This window comes from Diadema antillarum, unplaced genomic scaffold, assembly GCF_040938485.1.
Source record: "Diadema antillarum isolate AM-2024a unplaced genomic scaffold, OU_Dant_1.0 scf00000014, whole genome shotgun sequence".
Lineage (NCBI taxonomy): Eukaryota > Metazoa > Echinodermata > Echinoidea > Diadematoida > Diadematidae > Diadema > Diadema antillarum.
In genome coordinates this window covers 2326272-2352994 of record NW_027270903.1, presented here as the reverse complement: position 1 = coordinate 2352994, position 26723 = coordinate 2326272, and the positions used below count along the sequence as shown (strand labels likewise).

At 38.3% G+C, this 26723-nt stretch overlaps 1 protein-coding gene across 1 annotated transcript; it reads right to left on the bottom strand.

The window, feature by feature from the left end:
- Positions 1-76: 76 nt before the first annotated feature.
- LOC139721836 (uncharacterized) lies at positions 77-26207 on the bottom strand. The gene is made up of 16 exons (XM_071633157.1): positions 26135-26207; positions 24829-25041; positions 16156-16271; positions 15379-15601; positions 14555-14686; positions 11068-11184; positions 10333-10504; positions 9680-9751; positions 8558-8629; positions 7833-7904; positions 6864-6935; positions 5854-5928; positions 4249-4323; positions 3095-3166; positions 2641-2718; positions 77-1187 (listed from the first exon to the last, which is right to left on the bottom strand). The coding sequence occupies exons 1-16, from the start codon at positions 26205-26207 to the stop codon at positions 77-79; spliced, it is 2745 nt and encodes a 914-aa protein (XP_071489258.1).
- Positions 26208-26723: the final 516 nt, after the last annotated feature.

The following is a 26723-nucleotide window of genomic DNA, read 5'->3' as shown; positions in this document are numbered from 1 at the left end:
GGATATATAAGATCTTTAAGACAACCGGCGTTTCATACGCCGTACCTGACCTTGTGATCGAATCAAAGAGTTTGAACTAGAGAGTGGACTGGTTACCTGACTCAGAGGATCCACCGATGGAGGACTTCAGTTTATCCGCGTATCTGTCAACCAGTGTGTAGAGGAAAGGGTTGATAGCCGAGTTGATGGGGAGAACGAAAGCAACCAGCCAGGCGTACAGGTTGGGCGACACGTAGACATCATTGGCCTGGACAGCGATCCCCAGGATGATGATGGGCATCCAGCAAAAGAAATCGGTTGCCACGATGAGGGAGAGCTTGATGGCCATTTTGACCTCATTGGAGGAGTACTTCTTGCGGCCGATGGTGGACGAGGCACGGCGGACTTTGATGAATACGGCGATGTACACGGCGACGGTAACGGTGAAGCAGATGAGATTAACGCCGAGAAAGATCGCAGTGGAGAACTGCCAAGTCGACGCCGACGAGGCGGCGATGATCTTGCTCTGCTTAATGCCGATACTAGTGAGGGTCTCGTTGTCGAGTGTCGACATGAAGTCGGTGTTTTTCCTGATAAGTGGAAGCCCGACACAGACGTCGCTGAGATCGTAGGCATCCGGGTCGAGAACGGAGAGAAGAACGGACGTGAAGCTGAGGATCAGGGCCAGCAACCAAACAGCGGCCGTCAGCACGTGGGATGACCGGACCGTCAGTCGCTTCTTGGTGTAGGGGAAAACGATGCAGATGAAGCGGTCGACGCTGATGACGGTGATGAGGAAGACGGACGTCTCGCAGCTCAGGAAGGAGAGGAAGCCAGCGAAGCGACACGTGCCGCTCGTTCGCCACTCGTGGGACCGATCCTCCCAGAAGTAGGACTCACCGATGTAGACATCACTGGCAGCCAGGATAAGCATATACAGACCCATGATGAAGTCGGATACGGCGAGGTTAGAAATGAGGATGGACTGGACGTGGGAGATGGTGCTGGTGTGTCTGATGCGCAGCCGAGAGACGATCACGATCGTGTTGCCGACCAAGGCAGCGAATCCGAGAAGCCACATAAAGAACTTGATGGCGGCGTTGTGCAGGAATGTCATGCGGCAGGTGAAAAGGGGTTCAGGAGGCTCCCGCTCAATGCATTCGACCCCCGAGGGGGCGATGCAGCACAGTCGAGGGTCGTACACAAATCTGGAGACCACGAAGATGACGCAGAACAATGTATTTTGAAATGCAAACACACACACATACACACACGCACACCCAACTAGAAAAGTACGAATGATGGTTAAGGCTGTATATTCTAAAAAGATAGAAATAGGTTATTTTGTCTTTGATGATTCCTGGATTGTTGCTCCATGATTTGGGGAAAATTCGTTCACCAATTATCAACTCATGATATCATGTCATTTATAAATCTCTAAGTTGATGTTAAAGGGTGTGTACAGTTCTGGGCCCTGTTGCACAAAACCATTACCGCTGGACTTACCGCTTTTTTCTAGCGGTAAGTCTTCAAATTAGCGGTAAATTTTATAATCCTTGATGCTGATTGGCTGTGATGCCTAATTTTGACGGTAATTACCATTGAAATTCAACGGTAAATGTTATGCAATCGGCCCCTGGTCGAAATGAGGATTTAGCTTTTAACATCTTGCGAGATATTCAGAAACCACTCAATGAGATGTTAAAGAGCATGCAATTCTAAGGGGTATCAAAAGTTTATTTGATGAAATCGGTTTTGAGGTGGCCGAGATATCCAAAAACAAGGTGAAACACAGATATCCTAGTAGAGTTGTGGCCTGTATAGACTTTTATTATCATCACTTTTTTTTTGGATATCTCAGCTATTTGAAAACCAATTTTCATCAAATAAGCATTGAATCCTTCTTATTACATGCCCTTTCATATTTCGTAAGAGGTTTCTCATTATCTCACTTAGGAATGTAAAAAAACATGAATCATCACCTCAACCAGTACTGTACAGCCCCTTTAACCCCCTTACCTACTAAATTAATATCCTACGCGTCAAATATGATATTAACTTGTTGTCATATCTTGTATCTGTATATATATATATATATATATGTATTATATATAATGTACTTTCACCACGTTATATTTGATAGTATCAATCTGGTGTCATCGAGTCCATGTCCTTGAGAAAAGATTTCTGTCTAAGATGGTGAGAGATGTAAAATGTTAAATGGAGCTGTAGCTCCATGGATGTAACAAGGCGATTTGATTTTAAGCGCGTTCATAAGATTGGTATATAAAATAATGATAATAATAATGATATTGATAATAATAACAATTATGATAATGATAATAATAATATTATTAATAACAATAATAACAATGATATTAATAATAATAAGGATAATAATAATAATAATAATAATGATAGGCCCTGCCATTATCATTTCCCCAGCGTTGCCAGGTACCCATTTATACACCTGGGTCGAGAGGGACATACAAGATAGTGGGTAAAAACGTCTTGTCCAAGGAAGTAAGCGCTTGGCGGGTATCGAACTCGGGTCTTATCTATTATGCCACTGCGCCCCCATATGTATATGATATATGATTATCCATATGATATATGATATGCAAAATCATATAATATATACTTTTGTTTGTGTGTACTTACAATGATTGAAGGCTATCAAGACCATCATATATTTCTGGGTACAGACGAAGTGGAGTACGTGGGCGAAGAAGCAGATATCTATGTTGGGATGAATGGTGAGAGATAGGTTCAAAATCATTTTATCGCCAACTTTCCCGTTTTGGCAGATTTATTCAAATGTTCGATAACCCCTCTTCGTCATTTTCTTCATGTCTGTTGTTAACTGTTTGTCTGTTTACAACATGAACATTTTATTTATGCAAATATAAGATCTTAATTTGCATTGAATCTTATTTCAGATACACGAATAGAAGCTTCTTGGCCAGCTGTGAAAACACGTAAATACCTCTGTTGAATATGAACAATTACATTTTTTTCAGAAAGCGGAAAATGGATTGAAATCATCTGAAAAACCATCCTTTTTTCTTGGGGGGGGGGGGGGGTCAAGAACTTTAGAAAGAATACAAAAACTTACAAGTCAGTGAGCCTCGACAGATTCTGAAATGTTCCCGGCACGATAGTAGACAAAGGATTATCTTCGAAGCTCCTGTTTGATATTAAGGAACAAAAGACAATGTAAAAGATCTTCAGTTTATGACTTTTTCAAGGACAAAGCAGCATTTGCAATTCACACAGATGCAAGGAGTACCGCAGGATCATGCATAAAACCAAGGCGCATACAATGTTCAACACCTGTTTTGGAAGGAACGAAAACGTCATGTTAGGCTTTTCTTTATATTTTGAAAATATTTACACCACATGGAATGAAAAGCAGCTGACAACAGTAATTGGACTCATTAGAAAAAGGCAAAAAATCCGCTACGAATAGATCTGAATTCGCCAGCATTGCCTTCATTGTCGATGTGACAGTTATTTCATTGCTTTATCTTTCCCTTGCTTATCGCACCATGTTAACGATATCATTAGTTACATTCAGGCGGTGGCCTTTAACCTCGAGGATAAGCTCTATGGGGCGCCAAGTGTCGCACGGTCGATTTCGTTACAAAATCGAACGTGCGACACTTGGCGCCCCATAGAGCTTATCGTCGAAGTTAGCTCATCCTCGAGGATATAAGTAAAATTTACAAAGATGTGAATTAGATGGATAAATTCATTCTTAGCGTGTATCTTACGGTGTATCTTAGCGTGTAAGATAAACAAGTCAGTTGACATGAAAATAACATTTAGGATTCCCGCATATATAATTCCTTGTCGTTCCAATTACACATCATGGTAGCAGCTTCATCTATGCCACTCCAGAAGTGCTGTCTGATGATTGATATACTGATTACATCAAGCTCTGTAACCACTGTAGGCGTATTTTCTAAGGCAATTTTACTTACCTTAATTCCAGATTGAATGTATCATTTCTCTTTGTTATTTTGCTGGGAAATTGCGTCCTGTTTTGTTGCGAATGGTGATAGACGTGCAAAATAAATGGAAATGAAATACGTGAATGAAGGATATTTATTTGATAACGGTTTAAACGCGTTGAGGTTTTTTCAGCTGTTGGAAGGCGATTATTTCTTTCAACCAGACGCATACACCGTAAAAAAGAAAAAAGATGTGAAGAATGAAAGGGAGAAAGAGACTGTGTATAGGGAAAAAAGACACTTTGAATTTACTTACACGAGCAAAAGTTTCTCTCTTATTCCGTCAAATAGTGAGCTGTTGATAGACGTGATGTTGTTAGCCGGCAAAACTCTGATATTTTTTATGAGGGATAGAAGAGAAACCGGTTACTCTCAACAAGATCCTTGCAACTTTAAATTGGCAGATAGTCGCAATACAAAGAACATATTGGCGGAATTTACACAGCAAGGAAGTTCAAATCTAGTCCATATAGATTACCACCTTGTAATGTGCGATTGCGTAAATGCACACGACACATCGTGTACATCGCGTTAAATTATTACAGCCAAGTAATGAATGTCATAATTACTCTGGATGAAACATGGCAAATTAGTGCTCTGGCTTGAGTGAAACAGTTTTCAGTTGTGGTAAAGATGTGATAAACCTTATTGTTTCAGATTCGTCCAGAAGGTGCATAAGAACAGGTATGAGAACGGGAGATCACCCATTCTGTCCAATCGTAATTTGAAAGTTTGTGGTAAATGTTCGAAATCAACGACGGTACATTACACATAAGTCAAGTTTACATTTCAATTGCAATCATGGTAATGGAGTGAGCATAAACGATATAACTTGGTAATGAAGCATGGGCCCCTTTGTATATCTTTCACAGACAGCTTAATGTTTCTTTCTCAGAACAGACCTGGATGAACATTGACTTTGAAATACATTGTATGCTTCTCACCCTACCTTCACAACCAGGCCCGTAACTAGGACTTTTTTTTGGGGGGGGGGGGGTTCAGAATTAGAAAAAGTGGACCACTTCCGGGTTTAATCAAGTGAGAGGCAAAAAGAGGAATAACCAAAAATAAGATCCCCGTGCAATTTGTCCTTTCTCGTGCCACTTCCTGGTTACGAAAAGGCTTCATCTTTTCTTGTGCCACTACAAGCCCGCTTTCACTTTTTTATTTCAAGGGGGAGGGGGGGGGGGGGTCCGCGAAACCTCCTGAAACCACCACCCCCCCCCCCCCCCCCCCCCCTTTACGGGCCTGCACAACGAACCGTAATAACAATTGCTGTACCAATATTGATAAACATTCTGTTCCACTTTTATTTTTTCTATGTTTTATTGACTGATCTGTGCAATCATGGTTTGATTACTGTGTCTTTTTTGCGTTGCGGGCAACGGTTTGATAACTTTCCTTTTCAGTTCAGTTCAGTTCAGTTCAGTTTTTATTTCTGCATTTCAAAATCAATACAAATCCACAAATCAACAAAATACTTACATAGTCATTTACACAGCTAATATTCGTAACGTTTGGATCTTACATACATTTTCTTTTTTCTTTTCTTTTTTCAAGAACGAATATCATATGAAAGGAAGCAATAGGAAATGATAAAAATGAAATGCAGGGGACCATCATCATAAGCTAAGCTTGACGAGGAAGATGGCCCCAGGTAAAGAGATACATAAAGAAAATCTTGCCACTCACTGAGTGGGGGGTAATTGTGCAAAGGGCACAACGAAGAGATACATAAAGAAAATCTTGCCACTCACTGAGTGGGAAGTAATTGTGCGAAGGGCGTGCTTTTTTGAGCGTGCTTTTTGAGCATTGCACTGAGAACGGAAAGTTTTAAACAAGCATTATGATATATACTTACAGGCGTTCCAGCGACTGTCCCAAATCGGCAAAAGTGCCCGGTCTAATGGCTGATAAACTATTGTTTTCCATGCCTCTAAATGGCGGTATAAGAAAAGACGAGATAAGACACAAATAAGGCAAATTGTGAGATGGTTTTACGCAACGGTATAAGGGAAATCATAATTGTCATATAGTATATTATTTGATTCTATTGACCCTTGGCATGTTAAATGTGCACCAATATCGTATAGGTGAAAATGCTACTCAGTTTCTAAAATTTCGATTCTTTTTCGTTTCAATACTCGACAAAATCAATATCACCACTGCTAGATTCTCTGCCTATAATACGTATATGTATATATATATATATATATATATATATATATATATATTATATATATATATATATATATATACAGTATATATAGGGGATATATACTTAATACAGACATAAAATGCGCTATTTTTGATAGTATGTATTCACATTCCTGAAGGAACAGGATACCATTGATGATAATCATGATCCCAAAGTTAATATGAAAAATAGGTATGATTATTTTCTCCCAATTATGTAATCATATACACTTGGTGAATCTATCCTTCTACGAAGAGTGCTCGATATCCTCAAGGGAAGAGCTTTAGACAGAAGTATTGGAACAAGTTCACGCGGTTGACTGCAGGTTCATCCGTATTTATTGCAATAAATACGGATGAACCTGCAGTCAACCGCGTGAACTTGTTCTAATACGTATATATATACAATGTGTGTGTGTGTGTCTATATTAATATATAATGTATACTGTATATCTATTCACCACATTATGCACAATGCTAGTTTCATGTTACGCTAAAAGGACCATCTCATAGCGATTGAATGAAGTGAGGCAAAGACGAGACATCTAAAAGAAACATAGAAAACGGACTCCCGCAATATCGTATAGGTGTCTGAATGCCATTTGAAAACTCTGAATGTTTCGCATTTACATCCTCCTTTTAGCTTTTTCCAGTAAAAATGCGAAATGTCCTTACATAAAGAATAGGTTGTGCAGATTCAGAAAACATCCGTCGTCAAGTCGTGCAATTTTGTTCAAACCAAGATATCTGTATAGAGAGTATTAGAAGAGATACGGCATGGTTAAAAGGGGTGCTGTTCTCTATTCCGAAGGTTCGTTATTCCGAAGGGTCGTTATTCCGAAACACACACATTCCCTATACCTAGAGGTTCGTAATCCGAAAATGAAAAAGGGTCCGTTAATCCGAACATTTGTGGCGTTATTCCGAAGGTTCGTTATTCCGAAGAATCGTTAATCCGAAAATGAATTTCGGAACAATGAACCTTCGGAATAACGAATCTTCGGACTAAAGAGCCTCGGAATAACGAACCTTCGGAATAACGAGCTGTAACCGGTTAAAAGTTGTGTTTCACAGACGCTTATCGACTATTGTCAAAATATAGAGAGGTAGAAGAGTGAAAAACTATAATATAACTATATATAACTATATAATTGGACATGTCCACTTCGAGGTTACATTCTTACGCGTTATCCTTAATCATTCACCAGAAAAAATTTCGGAGGCGTATCTCTCTAGGTGTATTTTATCTAGACATATTCTTCGCCGCCCTGTAAGGAAAATTTTTTTGGTCTTTGTGAACCAAGCAACTGCAAAGATTTACACAACATAATGATATCGAAGTCACATGACTTTTATAACATGGCAACTTAGAGGTGCGCACAGGACGCTACATAAAAAGGAATAATTTAAAATAAATGACGTTTTCTTTCTCCCTTTTACATTGCCTATAAATATAATGAGGGGTTAAGTAAATTCCATTGCTTTCATCGAAAAATAACTTCTACATCAAGGGGTCATGAATGTATATGTGATTGAAGTCAGGAGCAAAATATAATTCAAACAAGAAAATGTTTGCAAAAGAAATATGACAACAGAGAGAGAGAGAGGGAGAGAGAGAGAGGCAAATCGAAGAGTAATACTTACAAAAGACGCAGGTTGTACAAGTGAAGGAACGCTCCCCGCTCTAGATAAGTAAGGCTGTTATTATCGGCGATGCTATTAATTGAAATGAAACAAAAGGAATACACCAGTATACCATGATTCGGCTTTCTAGTATGTGTTAACCTCGTTTAACTGAGTATTTCCCTAAATGGGCAGGAGAGAAAGATAGGGGGGGGGGGGGGGAGAGAAAGGGAGACAGACAGACAGACAGACAGAGAGGACATGCACATTGTGAAAAAAAAAGTGAAATACTTTCAGCTGTTGAGATATATGTACAACTGTGATGGACTGAGTGCATTATGAAATGATTTCTTCTGTGTAATTATCTCCTTTTCTGGCTCTTTCTATCGCTCTACACATCTCTTTGGTAACTCCTTGATGTATACGTATAAAGTTTATTCTGTGACCTATGATGTTCCTTTGTTCCTTCCTATTTCTGATGCTAGACTTTGTAAAAAACAAACAAACAAACAAACAAACCGATTGATGCGGAACACAAACATGTCATATGTGGAACATAATCATAAAACGCTACGCAGGAAATCAAGCGATTCGGTTTGTACTTTGCCTTCCTTGACGAATTTGTGCTGTGCGTGTCAGGGTATACTATAGGTTTTCTTTTTTTCTCTTTTTTTCCCTTCATTTTGGCTAGCAAAGACCCCTTCAGCTCCAGAGCACCTTAAATTTCGACTGATCGGTTAACTTACATTTTCACCACTCGATCCAATCCGTCGAACATTCCCGGTGGAAAACGAGTCAAGTTAGCAGATGAGATATCGCTGTGTGAGAAGTTTGGATAAGAAAATCACAGAGTGGTATAAAACCTTAGAATGAGCTCTCTCGGCAGGTGATTCATGTACAGGTCCCCTGTGTGTGATTATGAACGTAAAGATTATGTCGCTGCAGAGAAAATTTGTCGATAGGCTGAAAGCCAGCTTAATGATTATCATCAATACGTACAATATACTACCTATGACATTGATAATGATAACGACACTGTCTTATGATAATATTGATAATACATGTACTATACACCAATGAGATCTTGAGAACACCAACAATTAATGGTGGGTTGAATAGTAATACTACACACTAATCATCGTATAAAGGATAATGACCAAGATATGGTATTATATTTCGGGATGACTAAAATCAACTCTGGTGACACCATCAACATGTTTACATACCATCTCTTTTTCATTTTCTGGTGATGATGATTATTGAAAAGCTTAAAGACATTTCATTTCGAACTGAATTATACTGTCGTTTGGATAATCAAACAACATGGGGAACTGTAGGCTGAACCGTACCTTTCATGTGTATGAGGCAGTTTTTTTTAATGATTGTATCTTTTGGGGTTAACATGTCTTACTCCGCAAATCGAAGAACAAAAAAGTAAAAAGAAACCTGCAAAATGTTGTGTTTATAGTTCAATCATCGCTGTTCTCCAGAACTTTCTAATTCATTCACACTCTTTTTTTTTTTATCTCCGAGATGAGAGAATCTTGCTGTCACGCAGTTATTGTCATGTGAGAATCTGCAGTGATAATAATATAAAGTGCACTCCCGTTATAACGAATCTGTTTGGAACGAAACCCTCGTTGCAACAAAGCAAAATTTTGTAGGCCCCAAATTATTGTCTATGATAATAAATTTAGGCTTAAAGCTATGTATGCTTTATTTTTTTTTCGGATTTAATGAAATTTCGATGTGTCCAAAGAAAACTGCCGGTCCCGAGGACTTCGTTATGACGGCAGTCACTTGTAATGTTTACATTCGAACACCGGCAATGTATATTTTGTACGGCAGAAACTCGTTGGGAAACTTACATTGTGTGAACGTTCCTAAGTCCAACAAACACTCCAGGGTGAAGCTCGTTGATTGGTGCTCCTTTTAGATTCCTGACAGTTATAACGAGAGATTAACGAGATGAGAGAAGGACCACGGGACGTTTATTTAATTGTCGGTTTTTAGAATATATCAACGAGCAAATATACTTTCTTTCACTGTGTAAACATATAGGTTAAGATGCAACATCAAATAAGATAGATAGCCTTGCAAAGTCAATATTATAAACAAGAAATACAGCAACAACCTACAGAAATATTTACATATCTCTGGAAGATCAGATGGTAATGATTTACACGTGAATAATAACTCAAATAATTATGTTATATTTCTATCGGTTAATAAATACACATAATTTATTTAGATCTGGATAATTGCTTAATGTACAGGACATTCTATTGGCAGTTATAGTGTCCTTCGTACTGGTTTGATTGGAAACTACAAATGCTGGATACCGGGAAAGGGGAGGGGGTTTCTCTTTGGTATGATAACATAAATATGTGTAATACGGTAACAAAATCTAATGCTGGACATTTTCAATGAGAAATTCACCATGTTTTGCAGTAGCACATACTTTGAGACGTTAACACTTTGAGATGGAAAACTGTGATTTTCACGTAATATAATATCTCACAAGAGGATTGCTTTCCTGGAAGTGTTTCTGGTGTAATCTTCGTCCCAGCCGGTGGTACAGTTTACCCAGAAAGGGAGCCAGTCCGCGCCGCTGCACTGCGGTTGCTCCGGTCCGAACCGCCCAGTGAAGACGGACTCCCCGCATGAGCAACCCAAAGGACATTTAAGGGTAGCTTACAGAAAAAAAAAAACGAGACACGAAAAGAAAAAATAAACAAACACGAACACATTGGTCAGTAAATTGATGACAGGAAAATTCGACTGATAGAAGAAATGATCGTTGAATAGGTGTCTGTGATTTCTACACTTCGTTCTTTCCAATGCGTATATTATGCATATTTTGTTATAAGACGTGTGGGCGCAGTGATGAACATACTAATATAAGCGTACATTTGTGTTATTTTTCATGCAATTTTGAATTAGAATTCAACATAAAAAATTTCGCTTTTCTAGCATAATAAGAGAACGCTTTGACATGCCTCCTTCAGAAAGCGGGGGAAATAACATGATAATAATAATGATAATAATAACAATGATAATAATAATATCACTCAAGGGAACGTGTACTTATCATGAAAAACGAAATTCGTATTGTGGAATTATCTTTATATTTTCTTTGTATCGTTATAGGCCTACATATACGTGACGTCATGAACTGCAGTATTCTTCTTATCCAGAAATGGCGGCACCGAATCTACATATAATTATACTCGGGTTTATTTCCCCTTTAACTTACTGCACATCACTTCGTCATCGCCGGACGGACAATCCGTCCATCCATCACACAGCCGAGCGTCCGGGATACAAAAATCACTGTATCCTCTGCAGGTATATGCGTCCGCTCCGCATCTTCCTGTTATATGAAAATTACGACACTTCTAGTCAAAGTATGATAGAGATGTCGATTGTTGGCGATGAAAATAACTATAAGGATGGCAGCAGTACAAGATTTATGATAATAGGGAGCTTTGTTTTGCGACGCGAACGTTTAGACGACGATTCGATGGGTTGGCCGTTCTCTTCTCTCCCTGCGTCGTGTTGCGAAGTATAGCTATAGATCAGTGGTCAGATTACTAGTATGCGAGGACGCAGCCTATGAAAAGTAAAAATGGCGCCCCAATGATATGATCATTGCATAAAGTAGCTCTCTGCGTCGTGAATTGAGCGGATGCAGAAATGGCCCAGAACTAAACTCAGACGACGGGAGATAATAAGTGGAGCGATTTTGAGAACACGTTTGAATTTCCTCTGAAAGTCCGTGCCGCGAAAATCTAAAATTCCCTTTGACTTAATGTTGGCGACAGAATATAATGCTTATCATAACATTATGAACAATGACGATGACGATAATATTGACTATGTTGACGATAAAATGACGATTAGTTTAACATTATGATGACGGTCAAGTTACAATGATGATCTTGTGCGAGCAAGCTGCGAAATCTTATGGAGAAACATAGGCATTTACTAAATAAATGTGAATACAATGTAGACCTAAAAAAAGGATTAAAAGATTATGTAAAGCAGTACGCTGACACTAGCCCACATTCCAACACAAAAATGCACTCGCAACAGGCCTTGATAACTCATGACTTTATAATAAAACTGTGCGTAAATACTGGATCATGATCTTTCGGTACATAACTTTTCAAGTTCAGGTCAACATTATTATACGTTCACTACAATGTTAAAATATTGTGTCCTACCAAACTGATTTTTGGTCCAAAAAAAAAAAAAATATAGATATATATATATACTACACACTCAGCAAAAAAAGTAAGTTCCTCCTAGCATTTGTGGATATATCTCAAAAAGTATTCAACCGATTTTCATAATTCAAACGGAAATGGATAAAGAATTTTATTACTCATAACATGAGTGGCAAAACATTGCCACCAGATATCATTATTGGTGTGAAAAAATGCATTTTATGTCAAAATGCATGGAAACAAAAGTTGCACTTTAGTGATTTGTAATGACTTTTACACAAATAATTAGACAATCACTCATGATTCTGAACATTTAAGCATGGGTTATTGCATATTTCTCTATCTCTTTCTTTTCATGAGCATATAGTGAAGTATTTGATAATTGATATGTCCACCACCCGCAATGACCAGCCGTCATCTCCTCCTCATACTGTTAACTAAAGTTTGTTCTTGGCGCTGCTCAATGTTGGCCCATGCTCTCTGCAAGATGCGCTGAAATTCTTGCAGTGAAGCGTCATCTTTCAACTTCTTGCTCGCTTTCCACTTAATGATATCCCAAAGATTCTCTACTGGATTACAGTCAGGGGATCTTGCAGGCCACTCCATACGTTCGATGCCATTTCCCTCAGCAAACTAATCTACAACTTGAGGGCATGATGCAAAATGCCCACAGGCACATTAATGTGATCAACCTAAATTGGAATTACAAATCACATGGCTTCTACCAATATTTTCATATTGAGAAGGCCTATTGTTCAAAAAGTATGCATAACATCTGTTTAATAGGGAAGCACATTGTACCTGAAGAAATTCCTGAGAACTACACAATTTAAAAAGATCATTAACTTACATAGGAAATGTATACAATACGCTTCCTATGGCCTAAAGTGCAACTTTTTTCCCATGCATTTTGACATAAAATGCGATTTTTTAAACCAATAATGATATCTGGTGGCAATGATATGCCATTCATGTTATGAGTAATTAAATTCCCTATCCATTCCCGTTCGAATTATGAACATCCGTAAAATACTTTTTGAGATATATCCAAAAATGTTAGGGGGGAACTTACTTTTTTTGCTGAGTGTGTATATATATATATATATATATATATATATATATATATATATATGTAATGTATATATAGGCCTACATATTCATTTAATATATCATAAGTAATACTAATATACGCCGACCTTTTTAAATGTATGAAACTGAGAGCGATTATAATCATTCTAACGACAACATGCTAAATTGACAACATAATTCATCAACAATACATTTGGGATATTTCACTTTAGGATTTCATCTATATACACTTTTCCTTTTGCTTCACCATAATAGCCTACTTTGGAATGTATACAGATTGACTCAAGAGGACCAGAAATCATGCACTGCAAAAACATCGGTGTTAGATTTAACACCATTTGTGTTAAATCTAACACCAATCAAGTGTCAATAGAGGTCCACACCCACAGGTGTTGAAAGTAATGTTGTGATGGTATTGAAAAGTGTTCACCTGGCACTTCGTGGTGTAAATATGACACTGGTTGTGACTGGTAAATATGAAACTGGTGATATTTTTGACACTGCGCGGGTGTTAATGTCAGTGGTATAACACCCGTCTAGCTTCAATATGAGATCACGACAACTGCTGTTACTATTGTGTAAATGTGTTCACACCTTTTTTTTTCAAAAATCAATTACTTCATCGGAAAATTCTTGATTGTCTTGTTGAAGTTCAAAGTCAACAAGAAAAATATAGTAACTAAGAAACTATAAAGAAAAACAATTTTATTTTTTAAATGACACCCGGAGGTGTTAATTTAACACCATCAATGAGCACCGGAAATTTAACACCAGCTCGGTGTTTAATATTTAACACCAGACTTTTTGAAGTGTGTGCATTTATCAACCTGTAATTTTTTTGCGTTTGTTGACCATACTGTTTGATAGTCAAACAAAATTAATTACATCCCACAAAAAGAAACCTAACTCCGATATCCTGTGACATTCCCGCGAATGTTAAAGAAGTGCTGGTAAGCGGTTGGTGTGCACAGTACATCACTGTATATGGTTGAAGTCATACCATTAATGAGTTAACTCGTTTAAGGACGAAAATAAATTAGGCCAAAGAGCATTTTTACGACATTAGCTCTTAGGGACAATAATGTAACGGCAACGCAGTCCTCAAAAGTTATTGCATAGCGAACAGAAATCTAACAGAAACTGACAGAAGAGTAAATTTGAATAAACCTCAGCCTATGTTACAAAGAGAAATCTCCACTACAATTGAAAAACAAAAGTAAAATTGTTCCCAAAAAAGAACAGCTGCGATTAACAATAGGATGAAATGTGCATTATCTCACATTTTGTTCCGCATTCATATTAGTATTCTCATCGTAGATATCTTTCTTAAATGTTTTACCGTGAATCGGAAAAAAAAACAAACAAACGAATAAGAAAAAAGAATCATGAAGCCGTGAAGCGTGCATAAACTTCGTAAAGTCTTACCAGTGGCGCAGTTCTTTTCGTCCGAGTGGTCTGCGCAGTCAAACACGCCGTCACATTGTGCCTCGACGTTGACGAACTGCGGGCCGGACTCACATGGGAGCATACCAGTGAGATTAGCCGTGATGGATGAATCTGCTCAAGAGGGGAAAAATGTTGAAAATATGCAGCTTTTTAATATACATGTGTTGCCTTGTAATGCGGCTACTGATATCTACACTCATTCACAATTTATTGGATCAACAGGTTTCATTGCAGAGACTTAGCAGGGCACACCCCAAGTATTACCTTTGCTTATGATGATGATTTAACTTGATTTAATCTAAGAGAAGACTGCTCATGAAGGAGCCTATCATACCTCCTTACACTGTTAAAAAAAAAGAATATGTAATTTGTGAATTACAAAACAACAACAGCAACAACTATGACGGTGAACCCATGCCCACGCAACGCCTATGGTGGGCCAGTGAAGCCAAAAACGTGTGCAACCATGGCCTCACCACACGACTATACAATGGATTATGGTTTGAGCCAATCAGTGGCCGCCACCAATCTATCCGTCCCGCCCAGATTTTATAGGCCGCTGTTACTCATGGTTCCCTTCTTGGTCCCATTTCAAACAAGAAGTTGATACTAAAGCAACTCTTGTTAGAGTGGCAAATGACATGGTAACGATAAGAATTGATCGGCTGTTGCTATGGGAATTTACGGCTCATCACTCGTCTTGCAAGACTTGTTATCCTAACGTATTTTATGAAGTGGGCCCTGTAGTCGAGATCGTGTATAACCTCATACTAAGTTTCATGTCAAAGTCATGGTGCTCATACCGTTGGCGAACGCCTCGACGATATCCAACTCGAAGCCAGCTGTATTTTGGGTGATGGTGTCGCTGCAAAATCGTATGGTGGTCACCCCGCTGGGAAGTACGAATGCCATTGGGCTTGAGCGGAGGTAGGCAAAGAACGACCCCTGGAGGAGCGGCGAGGTGTGATTGACGGAGAGGGTGTCCCATGGCGATTCCAGTGAGACCTTTCGAACTGACATGACAGCCTGTTACAACAATTCGTGCTTAGGAGTTTAATTTCAAAGACTTCGTGACCTCCAAGTCAGAATTATTGGGCCTAACATATTATCTACATAATGGAAATGGAAACATAGCAGGTCTGCTGTAGCCAAAGTGGTGCATATTTGAATGATTGGGCCCTTTCAGACTTCAAATGCTCACACTGGTACTGCAAATAATAATAATGGTTATTATTTATCAATTTATACGGTGTACTACAACTATAACTCTAGCATTTTTATTGCTACTATTACCACCACTATACCATGCACACCACCACTACCATAAGCACTACAACTGCTACGATCGATAATCATTGTGCACTCTTGAGAGTTACTGGCGATTCATAATAACAGACTTCGCAAAGCCTTTTGATGTGGCATCAATCATGTCAATGATGAAAATTTTCCCTTCTTTTACCAGGTTTTCTGTTTCCTCTTCCCCTTCTCTTTCTTTCTTCCCCCCTTTCCCCGTTAATGAACACCATAGTTTTATCTATTTCATTGTGTAAGAAGCAGAAAGTCGCAAATGAAGAACTCACCTGCGACCCCTCTGGGACCACTACTGTCCACTCCTCCAGGCTGTTGGCAGGGTAGGGGTCCGGAAACCCCGGAGAGGTGATGACTCGTGCTGCAGAAGCCACGCATCCATGGAGTTCTAGAGACAGAATTTCGGGATTCGACGGCAAACAGAAAAAGTCAAAGCTTCCTGATACTGACTGATTTTATTTTATTTCTGAATTTCTTTTTCATACATAAATGAAATACAGAGTAAATTGAACGAACTAATTGAGCTCAGTATAATTTGAATCTTACAGTTAAAACAGATAAATGATTAATTGAAATATCCAACATTTTTCTGACATAATGCAAAATGAAAACAAACAGCCATTGTCTTATGCATATATACTCATGCAAACATAGGATCCAGTGTATCTGTCATTCAGAAGACAAATCAAGCAACTCTGGATGTAACAGAAATACAGGAGACCATCATCATCAGCAAACGTTTGACGAGTATATAATGGCCTCAGAAATCATTGTCTAAACAAATACGACATAGTAAAAATATGATATTCAAGTCTCCACTCACTGAGTGGGGATAAAGAGAGAGAGGGAAAAATTAGGAGCAAAAAAAAAAAAAGAAGAAGAAGAAGAAAAAAGTGCAGCGGCGCATTGTGCAAAATGTGAAGTGTGTGCGTGGAAATGAGTTGTGAATATGTGTTAGTGTTCATATTTGTTGTGTACGTTCACTTCGGAGCTCTTACTTTAACTATAGCTGTGAAAAACACCAACAACACATAATGGCAACATGCTCTAGTATTCGGACACATATTGAGTTCACTATCTTTAAGCTGTCTTTTAATTGTTTAAGGTTATCGGGTAAAAAATTCTAAACATCAGGGCGGCCATGATGTTTTAAGGATTTCTTTTTTGTTGTCATGTAATATCATAATTCTTCTGCAATCAACAATAAGTGAACTCAATATCTTGCCTAGACAGGGGCATGCTTATCTATACACGAGAGGCGCGATTAGATTTCCTATATTGAGGTACTTTTAAGACAATTAAATTGGCAAACGATTATACAAAGGAGGCAATACCAAACGTATCTTATTATGTATAAATTGATAAATGATATAATTATGGTGCCAGTGTATTTAAAAGAAATAATCGTTTTTTGTAATGTCACTTTGCGAACTATAGATATGCACTCTCTTGCCCACTAAAAACCAATACACCTCATACGGAATATCATAAGAAATCTTTGCATTATCAAGGGTCAAACTTTTTGGAACGACTTACCTCATATAAATAGTACGCAAATTTTGTCATCTTTCCCAATACATGTATTTAAAAAGTAGAGTAGAATTTTATCTCTCGAGTTTTTAGCCTGATGGTGATTTTTTGTTAGGATAAATAGAGTGCAATATGTTTATTTCTGTGACACCGGGAACTGACACACCATTTATTTTGTTGTTGCTGTTGTTGTTGTTGTTGTTGTTGTTGTTGTATTTGTTTTTTTAACTCGCGTACTATGTTTCTCTTGGTTTCTGTCTTTCTTTCTCCTGCTGTATTCCTTTTCATAGTATAATTTTGTTACATATCTTCTTTTTTTTTTTGCTATCTGGTTGACATGTGTACGTTTGTTTTGATTGTAACGTTGTGTATTTGAATATATGTTTTTGTATCTTTTTATTGTGCAGGGCCTCTTGGTAGAGCATTTTTTTTAACTGAAAGGGCTACCCTGTTGAAATAAACGGAAATAAATAAATGAATAAATAAATAAATAAATGAATAGATAAACAAATAGATATACAAGTAAGCAAAGAATAATGTTAAGTTTCTATCAGATTGCTGTCAGCATACATAGAAACATCCCCTATTTTGGAAATTATCGCCGGGAGGGGTGGGCGGATGGGTTCTTTAAGAGAAAGTGATATGTTAGCTCTGATAAAATAAGACAAGGGAGCTCCCATACTGTATCTCTAGAAATGATCACACTGGTGACTTGTAGGCCTTCCATAAGAGGCGCTTGGGTGAAACTGGAAATTGATTTTATGAAGTGAAAGCATGTTGCTTTAAAATTGAAGGAATAATCTTTATTTCCCATTGCGTAAGTTTACATGGTAACTTTTAATGTCAACCAATAAAGGCAATACATCATTTTATTTCAGTGTTGCAAATATCATATCCGTCACCATTAAGCTGCGATTAAGAAAAGTTTGACACTTCCCTTCCACATGTTACACAATTATTTTCCCTCTTCTTTTCTGTCCAAGATATAAACAGCAGGACTCAAGGACATGAGATGTAACACAATCACCTTTCTTACCAATGTACTGGTATGCGAGGCCCTCTTTCTGCGAAAACATTTCAAGCCGCCAGTCACCAGAACGTTATTTTGACACCGACTAAAATGGGGCTCTGTCTGTCACTCTATCATAGTGACAGAATTATGAATAGAGGATTTGTTACCTGTGAAATAGCTAAATGTAACCCATTCAACCTTGTAATACGCAGCTTTTGCAGCTTTTTGTATTATACACTTTCAGACATAATATACCGCGTATGGTTATATAACATAGGTGTAATACTAATGGTTCTACTTTCCTCATGATATTTAATCATCATTATGAAATTCTAATTGACCAGTTTGCTTGTATATTGAAATGATATACATATACATTTATAAAGAAACACTTTTCCTAACAATTGAAGCCTTCTCCGATGCTTGCCAAACAAACCCAATTTAACAACCAATGCATGCAGACAACATTCCGAGAATATATCGAAATACATTTAGCATGTATGATAACAGGAGGATAAATTTGTGGCTAGGTCCTATAAAACGAAAAAATATGTATGAATTACAATTATTCAATTATTATATAACTTGAAGTGAACTTCAATTAACAACCCCTTTTTTTATCTAAGCCACACAAAAAAAAAGAGAAAAAAGTAACGAGATTATCATCTTAGTTGGAGCATGGGTGGGAAAAATTATCATGCTGGCCAAGCATCGCATCGGAGTTCCTTCAAGAAGCGAAATTTAATGAAATTCTCTTACCTATTGCGATGCTCCACGACGCAAGGAAGACAGAGATTGATATTAGCCCAGTCCTGGTCATCTTCAATCAAACTCGGACGAGATATGGTTGAAGGAGAAATTCTATGATCATCTCCAACGCGCTGCTCCCTTACAGTCCTAAAACGTTTCATTCACAGCATTTGAATTGAGCTTAGATTTAGATAGGTGTGAAGGAGCACACTTGGCGGGTGGATCAGAACCCCGGTCGTCTTCCCACAGACACAGACACACACACACGCGCGTGCACTCACACACACACACGCACACACACACACACACATACACACACAAAAAAAACCCACACCACCCAACAACAACAACAACAACAACAACTACTAACAACAAAAGTTATTACACAAACACCATGAAACAAACAAGTAGATTCCCCAAGCTACACCAGACAGCCTATACCGAACACATTATGCTGGTATCTTACGTTATACGTTCATAAAATGCCATCTGCATGATCCTCTACATTCACTTTAAACGAGGAACTAATGGAAAAGGCAAAAGTATTTAGGCCTTATGATTTTTTACCCATCTCCAAATGAAGATAAAGAGGAAAAACATGAACTGAAAGAAAAACTGAAAATTCTCATACATTCTTCCAACTGCTCGAAAACAGGGAGTGTCTTTCGTTTTCGGAGTGGGGAAATCAGTCGTAGAATCTAAAGCCATATCATCATGTTTCTTTATATACTTTCCCCGATGTTTTTTTTTCGTTGCTGTTGTTGTTGACCCCCCCCCCCGACTGAGCAAATGTTCAAGATCAGTGTACACAACCAACATACACACACACACACACTTCCCATTCGTTTCCAAGTATAAGCTTTGACTATTAGATTCCAGTAATATATAGAATGACAGATTTTTTTTTTAATCAAAATTTGACCTTTATTAGGGAAGCAATAGAAATAACAATTTTCACGTTTTTAAAATACTGATATTGGTAACGACCACATTCTAAATCTATAATGACAACCTACTCGCCTGTCGGGTCATACATCGGCATACATGCAGATTTATATTATATATATACATATATATATATATATATATATATATATATATATATATATATATATTTTTTTTTTTTTTTTTTTTTTTAAGATTTTCCGGTGTCAACATAGAATCAGAGTAAATGATTCGATCTTTGGAACAAATATTTTGGTCTTGCACTGATTTCAAACTGATCTTTTGGGTAGGGGCGGGTTGTATTTATACCTGACAAAATAATGAACCAAAAATATATCACTAATACATTGTATTTTTGTGCCAAATCAAAGCATCTACTGAGAGAGAAGAGATTGTTAGTTAACAACGCTATCATCTCGGCTAATTACATTGCATGGGGTATGGTTGCAACGAATAATCACATCAAACATGTGGAACTCAAAGAGTTCTGTGACTCTTGTTCGATATTAATGAAAGCTCTAAAGAAACAGTTTGTGTGATTTTAAAGTCCCGGTAAAGCCCCGGTCACACAGCACTCCACGTATAAATCACGTACAAAAAGTTATGAAAATCTGGTGGACGTGGTCGTAAGTGGTGTTTTTTTTTTGTTGTTGTTGTCAATTTTGGTTTGGCCGTGCTTTGTATGGGGTATGGCCGTTGGCGGCTGTTCCACTGCTGAAGCACTGCCTAAGCACGGCTAACCACGTCCAGCCATGTGTGTGTACGCGGAAAAATCCATTTGTCAGCGATAAGCCGCTAAACACACGCTATTTCCAGAGATACCAACGCGTAACACGCGTCAGATGACCGTGCTCTGCCCGTGACAGACTGCTAAACTTTCGCGTCTTTACCGCGTCTCCCCAAGTTTTAATCACCGCCGAAACACGGATTACCACCAGTGTTTCACGTGTGTTGCACGTCTTTACCACGTGTGCCGCCCGTGGTTGTCCGCGGAATAAAATTTGGAGCAGTTCAAAACTTTTTACCGCGTCCGACGCCGTTCAGATTTTCCCCGCGTTTTGCCACGTCTATAAATCGACCGTAGCTCGTCTTGAACTCGACATCAACGCGAACAACATCGTCTGCTTCACGAGCGACCACGTTTTGACGTGTTTTGGTCGTAATTAAGCCGTAAAGCGCTGTGTGACCGGGGTTTAAGGGAACTATGCAGTGCAAGTGCAGGTCGACTTATAGGGATTCTTAGTATCCTGACAATCACTTATCTACAGAAAGAATAACTCAATGCGTGCTATGTATTTGACAATACTTATATTACTTTTCTTCAGATTACCTGGATACGCCCACCAAAATCCCCTTCCCCACCAAGTTTCTGTCTGTAACATCTTCTGTCAATCATTGCACAGAGGATAATTTTTCATTTGTATCGATTTATTATATATACTGTATACATATATATATATATATATATATATATATATATATATATATATATATATATTATACAAGTATATAATATAGTGATACTTGTAGTCCGCGTGTTGGTACCAGTATAGAAAAGGCGAAGAAATAGAGTGGTAATGCATTTGAGAGTCCAACAATGCTATTTATTCAGACCAAATTTTCGACGAATGTATTCGTCGAAAATTTGGTCTGAATAAATAGCACTGTTGGACTGCCAAATGCATTACCACTCTATTTCTTAGTATATTTCAAACAAATGTATGTTTTAAACAAATATTTATTATGGTATAATGGTTATTTATTGAATGTTTTAACAATTGTGCATTTTTTTAACTGTTTGTGTTGGGTTTTTTTTAATGATTTTTCTTCTTTGGTTCCATTAACCCCTTTTATGGTATTTTAAACTCAGTTTTTTTTATTTTTGGTGTGTCATTACAGTAATTTCTATTACACAGTTTTTTTTAAAATAATACATTCTGTCTATGCCGAATTCAGAATACATTTTAAGTCAGTCTTCATGGTCTAAAGTATCTTTTAAAGCTTGTATTGTTTTGTGTGTATGTGTTATACTTGTATACGATTTTTTTTGTAATGAAGTCTATTGTAATCCAATGTTTCTATCATGTATATGTACACAGGGCTCCCCTGGAAAGCAGTTGTGAAACTGAGGGGACTACCCTGTTTAAATATGACGGAATAAATAAATATAATATATATATATATATATATATATATATATATATATATATATATGTTGATAAGGTAGTCCACGTGTTGGCAAGATAAAAAGATAAGTAACAAAGCTGCAACAAAGTTCATGCTGTATTCACCAACGGTTTATTTCTTCACACAAATTTTCGGGCGTCTCGCCGCCCTTTCTCAAGTGTTGATACTGAGAGAACAGTAACAAAATAAACCGTTGGTGAATACAGCATGAACTTTGTTGCAGCTTTGTTACTTATATATATATATATATATATATATATATATATATATATATATATAATGTTGAATTCATTCTATAAGTTATGATTTACAATGTGTATTTTATGTATTCTGTTTCATCGTACTACAATTTGTATCTACTCCATGACTGAATTTCTCTTTTCTATTTCCTGGTGGAGGACACTGGTAAGGATAAAAGGAGAGGAGGGTGAGGCTGTGGAGAAGATGGAGGGGGAGGAGGGGATGGAGAAAATGAAGAGGAAAGAGAAAAAGGGGGAAAAGGAGCAAAATGAGGATGGACTAAAAGAGCATTTAAGGGTGCAGAAGAAGGATATGCATTCTAAATTATGATTGTGAGTGCTAGCAATTACATGTGAATAATATGTTTTGTGTTGTAAGCCGGGTTAATGATGACGCTGACGATGACAGTCTCCATGAGTTGAAATTGCAATGATTTATTGAGCAAATCAAATAGACAGTCTAAACTCCGCACTATCCTCAGCTACATGTCGAATACAGAGTGAATAACAGATACAGGCCTATCAACTATTCAACATAGCAGAGCTCATAGAGAATACATTTGTATGTCCATTCTCTCTCAAGTGAAAGTGAAGAATCAAGAATCAATCAAATCTGCGTCATTATATTCACATGAAAAATAAAAGTTGCGTTGTGCCCATGCCAACCACACGCACACTGCGCCATTGGCATGGACACAACGCGCCTCAACGCATTGACGCAACAATAACATACCGCATATTTCCATTTACCACAAACTTCCCCGCGATTATATAACACAACCATGTGTTATATAATCCCAATTACATCGTATTATTTTCATACCATTACACACAATAATACATAACGAAAAATTCCCCGCTCTTCACATCAAATCATTACACTTTACAGCAATTCCACACTGAGCGGATTAACAGTAGATAATTACAAAAATATGTTTCAGGAAAGCGTGTGTTCCCCGCTTTTCCAGTCAAATATACAAACGCGGAAATACTACAAAATCGAACATTATTTTTGAAATCTGCCAAAAGCTGAAACTCTTGAACCTTCCAAATTTACAGTAAATCATACAAATTCAGATACATGGCATAAAGGTTCGGGCCAAGAGAATAAGACATCAATACGTCATCTTCAGTTCCGCTTCAATGTAAAGCTCAGTTGTTCCACATTGTCAGTTATGTACAGATTCTCCGAGAAAATGGTCTATATAAGCCCAGAATAACGTCAAACGTGCCGCAACAGAACATGTTCTGCGTCGTATATAAAACCATACATTAATGTCTGTATCAATTAAGATTTATATCTAGGCACAACATACATAGACAGGTCTCTTAATACACTATGCAAATTGTACATACAACACGACAACTTCCCCGCGATTATATCATACGACCCGTATGATGATAATCTATTTTCTGAGAGTAATATTTCTCAATTACTCAATATAACACATATCAGGAAATGCAACAGTTAAAACAAGGTGAAGTCACGGAATGTTAGAATTCACTAATAACAAATATGAGCTTCCCCGCTTTAGCAAGCGAATGATAAAGATAACTTCCCCGCTTTATGTGTCATATCGTCACAGTCGACAATTTGCTCATTGACAAAACTTCACACAAATTAAGGGATCATTCAAAGCATGAATTTTTGACCAACTATTCTCATTATCAAAAGTTTCTGACTCACTGAACAACCACTAATATTGTCAGAATGCCATGTTGTTCAGCTGCCAACAAAACAATTAAAACAATAGCTATTATAGTTCCTTCGTTTTTCCACGTAATAGTGATTTCAAATACTTTCATATCACTATTCCAATATCTCATTAAAAACTTCTTATCGATCACATATCAATTAAAACTACCATATTATATTGATAATCATTTCTCGCATTGATATTGCATCTCTTAAATGCGCATAGTTCCTAAGTCCATTGCTACTTGAGATGGTACACAAGTTTCAGCTGCAGTCATGAACGTATACACTGTGAGCGAATCAACTCACAACAAATTCCATGAACGGACGAATTTCTAACCTGCAGCAACCAAGCTTTCATGAAAATTCGGTCTCCAATTGGACTCCCAGGGCCCCCATACCGTTCCTTGAACATGACATCCATGCTTCCACATGTTACAGTTAGATATGCATGCCTCCCTTGTTGTTACATTATTGACAACAATGTCACCATGAGAAATATTCTCCCCTTTTGGAATCGACCGCTCCTTTGGCGCTAAGTGAGTGCTCAGTGGCTGCACTTTTGCATGCTTTTGAACATCCTGACCTTCATGTGATAATTCGGGACCCCTCTCGGTACCCTCTCCCACAGGTTTTGCAATTAGAAGCACCCCAGCATCTAAATCCTTTGCATCAACCTGTTCATCACATGACTCACGTCCATGTCCCCCAGCATCAATTTCTGCACCACCCTCATCTACATCAACGCAACCCAGAATCTGCGATCCCCCATCCAAAATATCCTTCTTCTCCTGTCCAGCTGTATCTGAGGAAAGATCTAGCTGCTGAGCAACCGGGTCAGTGAACACTCCTTGTGTTCCAGCATCAGCACTCCCAGTTTTCAGCCCATCTCCCTCTAGCATACAGTCTTCACGGAGAACTAACAGTGCTTCTCTCCTAAGCACTTCAAATCGGCCTCCCCTATTTCTCATGTGCAAACGCCTTAACAAAATTCGTTCTCTCTCATCCCGTGTTCCACTGACAAACTGATTTGACAGAGCTTCATCCCTAAGCTGCCTCAGAGCCGCAGCTTCCTTCTCATCGTCTGCAGCATCTACCAATTTGGCATAAAGACGCATGAGAGCCCTACTGAAGTCTGCCAAGTCTTCACTATCATGTTGAACACGATTATAGAACAAGCATCGCAAATAGTGAGAATTCTCTCGACTAAAACACAGACGGAGAGCTTTTACAATCTCTGTGAAACTCCTCCGCTTCTCGTCAGACAGACAATAGAGAATCTCCTCTCTTGCTGACCCCGTAAGGTTGCTCACCAAAACCCAAGCCTTCTCCTCATCATTGAAATGGAAAGGTTCAATAATAAAATTGAATCCTTCCATCCAGTTAGAAAAAGGTGTTTCAGTGCCATCTTCACAATACCCACTAAACTTTTCAATCTGAGCATGGCCTAGAGCGAGATTTACACACAACCCTATTGCCTGTCGATATGATGACGAAGAGCAATTATCATCCTTATAAACAAACTGTTCACACATGACTAATTACGCAGTTAAACTGACCAATTAAGACACATCATTTTCAAAAATGAAACGTAATGCCTAAATGGCATCATAGGTCAAAATCTGCCTGAAGTCCAATCGGTTTAAACGAAAGTTATCAAATACTTGTTCAGTGCGTGAGATGCCAGCTCCAACCGTCACATCCTGATCGATGTCCTGCTGCTCCTGTGGTACACTCGCGCTGATAGACATCTACGGCAAACTCTCGATGCACCATTTGCTCCAGTCTTCAATCTGCTACCGACGAGCCTGATCATCTTGAAGTTGCCTCACAGAGTAGCGTTGCTCTACCAGGGCTGATCAACGTACACCATCAAGATCACTCCTGCATACTCCTGTCCGCTACCAAAGTGTCGTCAAAACAGCAGGTCTCCTCGGAGCGAAACGTGGATCGTTCTTCCGTCATACTCGAGGCTGTTATTCGTTGATCAGGGTTCTTCAACTCGATTAACCGTCAGAACGTCGCAATCCGCCAGGCTGTCATCATCCCACTCCTGACACCATTTGTTGTAAGCCGGGTTAATGATGACGCTGACGATGACAGTCTCCATGAGTTGAAATTGCAATGATTTATTGAGCAAATCAAATAGACAGTCTAAACTCCGCACTATCCTCAGCTACATGTCGAATACAGAGTGAATAACAGATACAGGCCTATCAACTATTCAACATAGCAGAGCTCATAGAGAATACATTTGTATGTCCATTCTCTCTCAAGTGAAAGTGAAGAATCAAGAATCAATCAAATCTGCGTCATTATATTCACATGAAAAATAAAAGTTGCGTTGTGCCCATGCCAACCACACGCACACTGCGCCATTGGCATGGACACAACGCGCCATTGGCATGGACACAACGCGCCTCAACGCATTCACGCAACAATAACATACCGCATATTTCCATTTACCACATTTGTGACATA

What these genes read in the sequence shown, in the direction of transcription:
- LOC139721836 (XM_071633157.1), bottom strand. Translation starts at nt 26,207, where the DNA reads ATGACGGAAGAACGATCCACGTTTCGCTCCGAGGAGACCTGCTGTTTT. An exon ending in CGTCGAGGCGTTCGCCAACG is followed by an intron (nt 14,687 to 15,378) that starts GTATGAGCACCA and finishes CCTCTTGAGCAG; the next exon opens with ATTCATCCATCACGGCTAAT. An exon ending in CTGTCGAGGCTCACTGACTT is followed by an intron (nt 2,719 to 3,094) that starts GTAAGTTTTTGT and finishes ATCCCAACATAG; the next exon opens with ATATCTGCTTCTTCGCCCAC.